Source organism: Aythya ferina, assembly GCF_964211825.1.
Source record: "Aythya ferina genome assembly, chromosome: 5".
Classification (NCBI taxonomy): domain Eukaryota; kingdom Metazoa; phylum Chordata; class Aves; order Anseriformes; family Anatidae; genus Aythya; species Aythya ferina.
In genome coordinates, this window is record NC_140301.1 from 10838873 (window position 1) to 10852306 (window position 13434).

General features: G+C 35.7%; 1 protein-coding gene across 5 annotated transcripts in view; it reads right to left on the reverse strand.

The window, feature by feature from the left end:
* NELL1 (neural EGFL like 1) overlaps window positions 1-13434 on the reverse strand; it is a 287963-nt gene that overhangs the window by 101472 nt on the left and 173057 nt on the right. For all 5 annotated transcript variants that reach the window (XM_084520793.1, XM_084520792.1, XM_084520790.1 and 2 more), the window contains exon 14: window positions 4450-4572. In XM_084520793.1, coding sequence (XP_084376919.1) covers window positions 4450-4572 — 123 coding nt within the window. The remainder of the gene's footprint in view (window positions 1-4449; window positions 4573-13434) is intronic.

Sequence of the window (13434 nt, forward strand, 5' to 3'; positions counted from 1 at the left end):
ATTAGTGAGACACATGAAAAAAGGTTTAACAAATTCAGCTTGTCTGTATTTCAGGAGAATGTCTAGTGTTTTACCAAGTATACTAAAAAAAAAAAAAAAAAGGCCACTGCTATTTTTCTGTTTCTAGGTAAGTACCTCTACGAGCAGAACTTACTCTGAAACAAGATTTGAAACAAACTATCAAGAGCTAGGACAAGACTCATACAGTCCTTCTGGGCGTCTTTGTATAAAACAAGACGACAACTGATTGCAAAAAGACACTGGTGGTGACTTGTACTTTGCACAACATCACTTCTACAGCATTTCATGCAAGGCTACCAAACACAACTAAAACTAGAACTTAAGAAGACAAAAAGCACAGAAAAATGTTCTCCTTACATACGTTTTCCAAGCTTCAGGATTCAAACCCTGCCAAGATTTCACCCAGAAACACTGCAATGATACACAGACCAAGACTCTATAGTCCACTATAAATCTGTGCATTCAACATCCCTGGCTCTTCAGCTACAGTCATAACATTGAGTTTTGCTCATTTTACATATGACAGAGTTTTACTTTCACACCTAAACATTGTCTACAGCTGACATGTTACTCAGAAACCTCATTGTCTTAGTCTCTTCTTTCATCTAGACATTACCACTAATTTCCTACGTGGCCCATCCTGACAGACAACGCTATTGTATCGGGTAGCCATTTACCCCCTCCCACTCACACCCCAATCCATTTGCTATTTTTTTTTTTTTGGATCACCTTTCCCTTCTGCCCTGATAAGTTAATTGCCTTTATACTGCACTATTAAGTCTTATCCTGAAGTTCAGTGACTTCTTCTAAATTGACTTCACCCTCATCCATGAATTCATTCACAGAATTCAAGTAAATAGGCATGGTGTGAGTTACCTACCCATGACTTCTATTCCCTTCATCAGTATTAGTTCTTTTGATTATTTTTTTTTCAAAGTGTTCTTCATACAAAAAAAGCAGCTTAATAAATCTGTAAATTCAGAATACCTATTCTCCTCATTTTACCTTTGTCCTCTGCCTTTTGTGCTTTAATTTCTTCCAGCAAATGCTTCCTTATAATACTTTTTATTGTCTGTAGAAATATTGAGACAATTTATCTGATGCTGAGTCCTGTGCTCTGTCAAATTTGCTAACGGTGATGGCACAGCATTGAAATTGCCTTTTCATCTCAATTCAGCTGCTTTTTTCCCCGCAGTCTATCCCCAAAATTTCAGTATCTTTCTGAGATGCTAAAGCCCACTTCTTTCACTGAAATTGGGAGCATACATGTATGTACACCCATAGGAAAAGTTTAGTTTTCCTCTGTTTCATACAATCTTACTGTCTATGTTTTGGTACCTATGTATTTATAAAAATTTGTTTGTGTTCATTCTCACTTCTCTTCCCATGTCAGTGTCACTTAAACTATAGCTGTATCTATTTTAAAGCAGAAGAGCATTTGGTCTTACACTAGGCCCTTGTCTACTGCTTTTCCTCATGACAGTTTCCACATCTAGTTAGACACAATCCACTTCTTAATTACACAGACTAGTCTACCACTTTTACAGAAAAGCACAGAATTTCTTCCTCCTTTATTTTTGTACTCAAGAAAGGAGACAGCCTGATTCTACAGATTTTTAAAAATTATTTGCTTTCCTCTTCACTTCCTTTTTTTTGTTTTTATTTCTAAATCAACAGCAATCATAATATTCACATTCAGATTATTTGTCATTTTTATTTCTTCCTACTTTCCACAAAAATTGCAGATGTCATAAATTTGCCTGCCAGAGTAATTTCATTGTATTTACCAGTATTTCACCATGCAATTTCATTTAAACGTGCATACATTTTCTAAAACATAAATAGCAGTATTTTGTTTTCTTATAAAGATGTTATCAAAGTACTAGTCAGTGAAGTCAAAGAACAGCATTATTCTGATTTCATAACGTCGTGAAGACTATGATATTAAATATATTGCACAATTGGGCACAAAAGCAAATCCTGTTCTTGATCATAAAATCACTATTCTATTTACAGTGTTGCTGGACAATATTAATAAGATTTCTAATGGAACTACAGAAATATTACTTCAGTGGCAGTTGAAACAACCATTTTGTGCATGGAAATGTCTGTAATGTAAACCCTTACAGGTGGTTTAAGTAGAACATAGTAGAACATAGATGTTTATCAACTTCAGATGGTATTATATTAAATTTATCACCTTGGCTCATATCATTTAAAAAAAAAAAATGTTGCTTGAAGATGAAGGCCAAGAATTACTAAAAGACAACATACACTCTTTATAGCTGTCCTGCTATGTCCAGACCTCTTTCCTTGTGCTGAGTCTAGCACTTGTGTGAGGAAACCGATGTGACTGGTACTTGGTAATTTTTCTGTTGTTACTTCTTTTTTTAGCCAAATTTCACTTACAAAATATCACCATTAAATCCAACAAAAGAGAGGCAGTACTGGTGTCCCTGGGGTTACCGTGGGTAGAATGGAAATGTTCCTTAGATTAGCTGCCCAAACTGTGAAAACCTCAAGTGACCACAGAACCACAGTCTGAGACACTCAGACCACTTCTTTAAGTGGAGTTTTACCATTTACTAAAACACAACAGCATTCTAATATTACCTGCTTAACAGTACTAACTATTCCAATGTAATGACAGATTATTCTCATCCCTAGTGAATATAATAATTAGACTGCAAGCCACTTTCCTATAATCTCCAGTTTTCCCCTCAATTTATGCTTGCTAGTCAGAACATAAGAACATACTGTTTCCTCTGGTTTTGTGTATGACTGTCTCAAAAAGGTAACTATAAGTACATTTGTTTGTGCAAAAAAAAAAAAAAAACCAACTAAACAACTATGTATTTTAATCACAACTCAGAGTTCAACAAAATGTTGAGGATAAAGCTTTATTGCATTTTTCTAATGCAATTTCATTACTTCAACATTACTGGATTAATGACCATGAAGCAGGAGTTTTACTTCGAATTTTTGGCACATTAAACCCAATATCAGGTGTGCAAATGAAGAAAACCACTGTGAAAACATGTTTTGTATGAACTAATTCAAACATCCCTGTTTCACAGAAGAATGATTAAAGGTTTATCTTGTTATACAATCCTCAGGAAAAAAAAAAAAAAAAAAAAAAAACACTAAAATATCACAGTTGAACACGGCCAGGCTGTTTACTCAGACTTTTCTGAAAATATTTGTGTATGGTGTAATTTGCATTTATTGTAATATAGTAAAAGGTAGTAGAATGAATTTCTCACAAGTATCACCCAAGGAGGTGATAGAACTGCAATAAGGATGGAAGGTTTAACTTAGCCATCATTTTCATAACCTTTTTGTGATCTTCTTTAAATCACTACAAATCATCTTACAGTTTTAAATAGAGTGACACTGTTGTGCAGATGGACAGTACCCAAAGACAGTCAAATCAAAAAGCAATCAGTAGATACTACTTTAACAGCTGACAGGCTAACCTTCTTGAAGACCTTTAGCTTGAAACAAGAATGATATGAATCTTAGTACTCCTTTAGGGGATTCCTTGGCCAATTCATAACATTCTAAAAATTAATATCTAGTGTCTTGTACCTACAGACTAAGTACAGAATTTTCTCAATTTCATTAACTGTCATCTCAAAAATTTAAAAGTTAGTTTTCCTGTAATTGCAGTTCTATTTAGAGTCAGAAATTATGCAGCACCAGACATGCCAAATTAATAAATAAATAGCTTTTCATGAGACGAGGTAATTCATAAATATAGAAGAAGTAGAACTCGTGAAGCACCTTCATGACACAGCCCTCTCTAAACCAACCGGTCAATATATTCACTGCTCTGTCTTTATAAAAACATCACTGATTGTCCTTTTCCACAGAAACAAGCCCCCCAAAGTTCTTAAGTCAATGACCTACCACTTCACATAAAGCATAGCTGATGCTAGGTATTTCTTTTTTACATCACAGAGAAAACTTCAAAATAAACATTTAAAGGTAAGGTTCAAAAAAAATGTATTCTATTGTGAATAGTCAAAGCACAGAAATATTATATTAGGATATGAGTTGATTACCCTAACTTAAAACAAATCAGATTAAATTTTCAAAGCTAAAGGTGATAGCACATACGATCTACAATCACCAAAGCAATGAACATTAATTTTAAGCTGAAAGGTAGTAGCTCAAATGACAGTATTCAACGGCAGTAAATGGAAAGTCCTTTTCTCCTAGCATTCCAGAAATACTTCTTTTTTGCTCCAAAGTTCTGCACAAATCAATTCCCATCATCTCCGTGCATACTTCAGTTGCCAGATGATAAATCAGATAGTGGATCACTGACAGAATCCAGCCATCACAAGTTACCGGAACGTAGGGGACTGTCAGAAAATATTAATAGAGTCTGCCACTTTTATGTTGTTTCTAGAGTAACAGACTTACCTCGGCAGATGGTCCCATTCCCCACATATCCAGGTTTGCAGGTACAGCTGTGTCCCCTGACAGTGTTAGTACAGATTGAATTCTCATCACAGTTATGCTGTCCGCTGCTGCACTCATCGTGCTCTACAAGTGGAAAAAAAAATATACGAGAGAGACAGTGAGCTTTTCAGTTTGATGATGTGGCATTTGAAAACCAAGTGGAATAACAAGGTTGGCACAATGGCTGAATGCTAGAAGTCTGGTCTGGGAGTCAGCTATGGCTCTGCTTCAATTACAAGACTCAGCATGTGTATGATGATTATTTATGTTCAAAAACAGTAAAAAAGAATCAGCAAGGAGAATCAGCACAAACAGATTAGCACAAAAAGATTATCATAGAAGAGTATCTGTTGTGAAGACTAACTCATATATCACTGTCCGTCACTAAACTGCAATAAGCAAATACAAGGGAAGTGAACAAAGGAAATGGAACTCTATCAACACGCTCTTTATAGAAGGCACAGTTCAGTTGTCACGGCCACTAGTTCTAATGCAAGCTGAGCTGAACCTTTCTCTCATAATGCATAACAACAGTTAATATCTTTAGAGCACCATTCCTACCACTGGATCTCAACGAAACTTGCAGACCTATGGGCCATATTTCGCTTTCATCCAGCATCTCTAACTGCTGCCACTGAGCTTAATTTGCTGCAGCTCTTGCACTTTACTCTCCTGCTTTATTTTGTTGTGGTAAGGCAGCAGTTAGAGGTGGTGAGCTACCTGACCCTGAAGTTTCTCGCTTCTTCCTCCAATTACTGGGAGCTTCCCTTATGCAGTTGGATTGCAAAAAGAAAACCTGAATGTTTTACACCTCTGCGCTGGTGGATTTACAGTTTTGTTCAGCAGAATAAAGAGAATGCAGTGAAATTTCTTCAGGTCAAGCAAAGGGTTTCAACTATAGACCTAATCATAAACGTCAATGTGGAATCCTTCTTGGTAATCTTCATTTATGCCAGTGCAATCATCTGGCTAGCATCCTACTCAGAGGTAAATGGCATTTCTGCCTGGAACCAAAGATAAGCTTAAATATACTAGTAAATACGAGGTGCTCAAAGGATCACAGGCTAAATTTAGCCTTTTATAGACAAGAAAGAAGTGGTGCCTCTAAAACATGAGGAAAATACTCATTTTTACATACTCTGAATTAAAACCCTTTGGAAGAGCCCTTTCATTAACAGCAAGACCAAAGGCTTCTCCAGCCTTACTTTAATCTTTGCATTGCCCTCACTTTTCTGTATCACAGGATGACAGTCAATTTCAAGGTAAATCAAGACACATGTAGATTTGAATGGTAGATTCCAAGGAACGCTCGGAACCAAATAACCAAAGCATTATCAAAGAAACACCTTTGATAACTGTTTGCAGAACATATACCTGACATGCTTGCCTTTTTTTTTTTTTTTTTCCAAATCCATTTGACAGGTAAATGATATGGATTGCCATCATTTTCCTTTAAAGAGCATCAAAGCAGCATGTCGCTCACTCACTGTTTGCTTTTAGCAAGAAATTCTCATATGCACACAGTCATATGTGCCTGGATTTTGCTGATAAATTCAGGCTTACATTTATACTTGTTAGCTTGTGTTGATCCCTGGCTCTGCTCAGTCATTTACTTGAGCTCCTTTCTAATTTTCAGATGCCTCAGATACTCTGAGTTTTAGGCTTCTTCAGGGCTGTTTGTTCTCTCCTTCATCTTTTAAGAAACCCTACTCTAACCTGATTCTTGCCACTCCTGGTCTCACGGTGCTCAGACACAAGGATCAAGCTACCCTCCAAGGAAGTGCTTAGCAGGCAGTTGAAATTGAATGTTACTTTCTTTTAAAAGGCAGGCCTTCTCCATGCTCTCTTCCTCCTCTTACTGCTTTTACTAGTCATTGCCTTTAGATTTTGTGTGTTGGTACTCAAACTACAATGAGAGGGCCTTCATGATAAGCTCTTATATACAGAACATTTCTACTCAATTGCCAAAACTACTTGATTACCTTCTCAGCACTTCAAATGTAAACAAATGATTTCTCAGAGGTAGCATTTGTGTTTTGCCAAAATACAAAAGAGATTATAGTCTGTTGTCTTGTTCCAGGACTTTGACAGAGTAAACAATGCTGTTTACCACTCCTGCAGATGTACAGATGCTAGCAGTGTTAAAAGATTTAGCACCGACAAAGTTGCGTTCATACAGCAATGCCTAAAACAGAGGACAGTTTTTCTAGGCAGATATAAGTTTGAAGAGAGAGCAACAGAGTTAACCATGGGAATATGCTCTTCATCAGAGATCCTGATATTCTTAGCACAAAAAGGACTAAGAGACCTTCATCTGCATGAGGAATCCCAAGACTGTTTGGCTGCTATGATGGGAACTTTAAATGAAATTTTCCCTGGTGTAGGGATGTCTATAGATGACGTTACTCCAGTCCTAATAAGAATGAGAAAGCATTGATTTTCTGTCAACCTACAAAAATATTTTATTCCAAATGGAAAAATCTCTAAGATTCTGTCAGTAGAGAGTTATTTTTGGTTTTCTTCTCCCTCACAAGAGATCACCCTTTGGAACACCTGATATTCACATCGGCAAGTGAGGGAGGAAGGTGGACTTGTGTTTTGTTTCATCTTAAAGGAGATTATGACTGATTTGCAAAGAATATCACTTTCCAAAATCTCCCATTCAAGCGCTGATCAGAGAGAATGTGTTTTTCCTTTAACGTTACAGTTAAAGCTACCTAAACAAATACCAAAGCATGGAAGGAAAAAATGCTGAAAAACAAATGGAAGGGAGTGACAAACAGTGCCATTTTAACAAAGGAGAGCTGAGACTAAAACTTCGAGTCATATCTTATTTTGACAATTTCACTTTTGGCTGAAAATAAACAGCACAAGAAATGGGGCTCTAAAATTTCTTTTGTTTACACATATATGTATTTATATATATATAAAAGCATGCTGCCATGGAATGACAGCTCAGGAATGAAACTGTCATCATAAATTTGACTAAATTCATCCATCTCCATGTGTCTTTTGTTACTATTATGTAACACAAGAGGAGATTATGATCAAAGACAAGAAGTATCGGCAGGCTTACTGAGAAGGTCACTGCAGTAGGATGCAGTTCCCAGGACCAACGCTCATTCCTTTGGATTATTAATATTGATTTCAAGAAATAGGTAGCATTTCAGAAGAATAGTTAAATTACAACACTATTCTTTGCTTACAGACAATTTAGTTCATTTACAACATCTCTGCAAACTGTCTTCAGTATTAGTATTTCTGTTACTGAAATATTCTGGTTATTTCCACCTATATTCTGTGCTTTGTCTGGGGTAAAGCCAGAGGATTATTTACTTTTTATGCCTCTATTTCCCTGCATTAAATGAAAATATTACAAGATCCTATACTTTTTTTTCTTGAAGTATTTGTCCTTCTTTTGAAATCCTCAAATGTTAAAGACCTTGCAGAAAATTAAAGAATATCAATCTTCTAGAGTAAAACAAACAAAAATCAAATACCAACTGCCGGTTCACCTTCTGCTTAATTTTATTTTCCTAGAAGCAGAAAGGGGTTATGAAAGCACAAATTATCTCTGAAGCTTCAGATCCCATTCTTGACTCCTAACCACCAGGCTACAACCACAGCTAGCACACTACATATTTAAGCCTAGTATTTTATTTCTAGACAAAAACTTTGTCGAATTTCCAAACAGTTCCATGGACTTTTCTAAAATCCTCAACAGTCCTTATATTCAAAGTTTATATTTGAGCTAGGCCAGCTTGTGAAGCAACAAATAAGTTATTTTTTATTCTTTTTTTACGAAGAAGTCCATTTGCCTGCATAAGCACTTGAAAGATCACTGGTAAGAAATTAGTCACCTTCTTTACAATAATATCTCTGCCGCCTCTGTTGTATGACTGTATAATTATGGCATGTATCAAGTGTGGGTGCATTCTATGCATACATTAAGCAATGTGTCAGTTCTGGGGAACACCTTTAAAACAAATTCTCTACAGAAAACTTCTATTTGAAAAAGTTGTAACTGGACAGTTAACAAAAAAAAAAAATACTTGTCTCAAAAAACTGAAATTGCATCAGCTCTGACAGCACTATGGATCTGGGGACACTGGTGTTTATACATCAGTATTGTTGCATGATGGTGAATGCACAGCTGTTAAAGATAAGCATTGTAGTTATCTCTGCTTTGTTCACAGGCAAACTAATAAAATAAGTTTATCTTGATGAATTGAATACCCAGGAGCTGTCTGACAGAATTTGTTTCAATATTACATGGTCTTACAAAGATAACAATCACATAAAAAGCGAAGTTAATTCACCAGAAAATAGTCTCAAGTAGACATTTAGTTGCATATCTTATTATGAAGCAGCAATGTATCCCACAAACTGCAGAAAACCTTATTCTATATACCAAGTTGGTGTGTATGCACACTGACATTAGGGAGCACACAATACCTCTTTTTTCCTGAAATGCCAGAGGGGAAACTCGTTCGAGTGCAATGGGAAAACGCACACCGCTTCCTGTGAAATTCTCAGTAACACAACTGAATGGGAAACTGCACAATTACCAGAGTGCCACAGAGAGCTGTGACTGCTCTGCACCCCCCTGTACTGGTGTTGCACATTCAAAGTAGACTGACCCTGCCCAAGCAAACAGCACACCAATATCCCCAACACCAGCAGCCAGCATTTTCTGTGCACTTACACAGAAGGCAAAAGCATGCAGCAGCAGACCACAAACACAACTGAACTCCACATCTGTGGACAAAGCATTCACTATAAAAGGTCAAACCTCCGCTAACAGCTACATTAGCTACACCTTAACCAACACCAGAATAATAAATCATGATGCATTTCAGCTGTGATGCCACTAGCTTAAATTTTAAACAAACCATCAACTTTCTTCAAAACACAGGTAACTATTAAGGCTAGTTGAGTTAAAGCATCTGCAAGCTGTAGCATCTTGCGCTTTGGTGTAGCTCAGACAAGCATGCATTCCAGCTGCTGCACATTAATATGTAACCCTGTTGACAGCTGATCGCTTCAGTGTGAAGTATGAATAGGAATATTCCAACAAGGACAAAGAAGTCAGCAATTCTGTATTCCTGTCAAACATTCAATATCCCCATTTTTCTAGCCTAATCTTACTGAGGAATCACAAGATTACTTTTGTTTGGTGTTAGTTTAATATATATATATATATATATATATACACACACACACACCTCAGTTCTGGGCTAAAATGAGCTGCAAGAATGCAGCAGGAAACACACCAGGGAGAGAGGGGTACCATGCAAATATTTTTGCTGCCTGAGGTACTGTGTCCTACACAAAGCCATCGAAACCATACTGCAAAATTGTTTGCAAGTAAAAAACCACTACATAAAAATAATTCAGAACACATGCAAATTAAAAAAAAAAAAAAGGGGGGGGATTTGTCATACAGTTATAAATACAGATGCACATACGTATAAATTTATAACTACACAGAGGTACATGTAAACACTATTTTTTCTCCATTTGCATGTACATGAAATTCAGTGCTTGTGAAAGGTTTGGCACAGCTCTGACAATTAGCATCAGAAGAATATGGTCGGTAATAAAAAAACGGCATATTGCTGTACTCTTGTAGTGTTTTTTTTGTTTTTGTTTTTTGTGGTAATATAAATATCCACATTTTTACTGAAAAAATATTTTCAATAATTTTTAATATTCATTTTACAAGATAAAAATAGCCTTTACTTATGTACTGGGCATACATTTTTAAAAATGCATTCTTCAGGAGTACAACGTAGTTTCTAGGATGTTTCTGCTTTTCCTTGCTGAAAGAAGCTTACCGGATTTGTATGGGCTCTGAAAGTAGAATCTACTTGGACTCTACTTTTTTTTTCTTTTTTTTTTTTTCTTCCAGTACATACTTGGAGAAAAAAAATAAAATAAAATATTTAGGATGTTATTCTATTTGTATAGAAATCAGAAACAGAAAAAATTCTAACAGAAAATTACAATGACCATTTGAAAATTTATACACATGGTAAAGCCAAGAACCTTTTAGAAAAGAGTTCTAAGTAACTGTAACATGGGGATAGCTGTCCCTTGCACAGTTCAAAAGCCCATAATGGTTTTCCAACTCATCATTTCTAAATGGTGTATTTGACACATGATTTACTTTTCAGAAAAAAAAATAGTGTTTATTTTTTTTTAATAAGAATGTTCTTCTAAAAAGGACAGACACTTGAATGCAATTACTGAACACATATCCCACTGAGTGGTCCTACATCATAGCCACTCTCACTTTGCGTTAGAAGAAAAGGTCCCAGTTTAAACCATCTAAGAAGATAGGAACATTTTATATTGTGACAATTTCCTCCCATTTGTTCCCCCAGACCTTCATTCTTTAACAAAAAAATAAATAAATAAATAATCATTGGAAAACACTGTGTATAGATGCTATTTCTATTTATTCTCATATTTGCAACACTGAAAAGAAATCTATGTTGATCTCTAAATTGAGAGATGAAAATCTGCTTCTGAGGTATGTAAGGACAAATGCAGGAAACACTTATATGCCAGAGGTATACAACAGAGACACGACTCACTTCAAGAATAGCAATGTCATCAGATGCTACCACTGTTTATTAATACAGAGACCATTTATATATAATATGTCCTAATGTAAAAATAATAAGCTGCCAAGCAACATGTATGCAATGGCATTTGAAAACTCAGAAAGGAGAAAGTCATCTCTCCAAATACATTTACAAGAACAAGCAACACTTTGTTGTATGGCATTAGGACTCAAATGTCTATTTAATTATTAAGGCTTTAAAAATGAGAGATGAAAAAATTTGAGAAGAACTGAGGACTTAAAGGAATCAGGACTTCAGGTCATAAGAAGTTCTGATGAAACAAAAGGATAGTTCTGAAATAGACTGAATAAAAAGAAACTTGACTGTGAACACACAGGAAGACCCTCCCCTAAAAAAACAAGGCAATTAGAAACATGATTCGTAAGTCAAACAGCATACGTGCAATAAATTACATTGCAGATAAGATGGTGAAAGACTATTGCACTACCTGTGAATCTCATGAGAATTATAGAAGCAAAATAAGGCTGATCTATGTCCATTCTGAACATCAGTCATACAAGCTCACCCTGTTCATTTCCACAAAGAAACAGGCAGGCAACACAGGACTCAGAACAACAACAACAAAAAAAAATCTTCTTTAACATTAGGATGTACTGCAAGTTTATCGTTACGAGCAGTAAAACATACAAAAGTGCTTGCAGAAATATCAGATTTGCGGTTCTTTTAGTAAGAAACTAAAATGCTATTGTAATTTAAGACACGATGAACAGCTTCTGGTGTTTAACACCAAATTATTTAGACTGCCTTCTAAAAGAGTAGACATATGCTACTCTTGAGTAATTAGGAAGAAATAGTGAGATTTAATTTGAATATAAAATTCAGAATGTGCATGCATTTGCCTGTCTGAATAATGCCTCTTGAATGTTTACTTTCGCGTAATAAACTAAATTACTTCCTTTGGTTTCCTGGTACCTCGTTAGATTTTGGTCACAATTCCCTATCTCCTATCAAGTTTATAAAAGAAACTACTAATGTAAGCCATGCTTATGCTTTTTATTCAGTTTTGTTCTAATTTAGTCTAATAAAGCAGTTTACCTAGTACTGTTTAGAAACCAGTGTAACAAAATAGGATCCATGTTCTCAAACTGGTATTCAGAGACAATCACTGAGATTGATCTGACAATTTCCTCTTCAAAAACTTCAGTTATTAATTGGTTTAGTTCAGATTTTTAACTCCACAATGAAACCTTCTTTTCAATCATGTATTCAAAGATTATCAACAAAACCAATGTAATCTGATTCATATACTTAATGTTTATCATAACTAACGTGATAAGGATATATCTCAGGGAATATGGACTAAAACTACCATCTCATGCCAAAGAAGCTAGTACGAAAAAATGGGAAATAATAACACCTGCACATCAGTTTGTACGATTTCAACATCCAGTGGGTGACGTCTTTACGGCACATGCCTCCTGCATTGAGATGCTCAGACTTCCTTATTTTCCCCTCAGCAAGAAGCAGAAAGCAGAAATAAACATGAAGGTCTATGTTCTGTTCCAGTATATAGAGACTTCACTGTTCTTTGTCGTGTGTTGGTTTTCCGATGAACTTTAATCCTTAAAAACCCACCACTTCCACTTTTATCTTATATACACAGACAGAAGTAAGAAGAACCCAGTATGACAGAAAGATGTACTGTAAAAGAAGAGGACAACTTTTTCCAGAAAGAGTTGTAGTACACAGAACGTCTCATAAACCGATGTTTTTCATAAGGAGCTCTCCCACCCTTTTACACAACCTTGATTTAATATACAGAAACCTAAAATATGAAGCACACTGAGATGTGTATATTTAATACTAAAGCTTGCCACCAAACTTTGAGTCCAATCACAGAGACAGGCATCGAATTCAGATCAGATCAGATCTAGAGAAAAAACTAATCACAAGATTTTGGAGACTACTGCATAGATGCAAATAAAAAAAATAACAAATAAAATGTTACAGCAGAAACTCCACTCTATAGGAGAGAGAAGAAAAAAAAAAAAAAAAAAAAAAAAAAAAAAGGAAAAAAAGCTCTTCAGTTATTTTTAGGCTTCAAAGATGTTGCAACTTCATACTACCAGAAGAATGAACTCTTTTGCAACTGCTCTCACTGAACAAAGTGCTGTATATCCATAGGACTCAGAGTCTTCAGCTTCACAGCACTGGGAATGAACTCCACAGAGATCAGAACATCTTTCAGAACTTAAACTAAGTAGTAGGGATTGCCTACTTTCAATCTTAAAAATTCGGAGTAATTCCTAACTTTAATGGTAATAGAGTGCATAGGAGCTCGCTTTCCAGTACTATG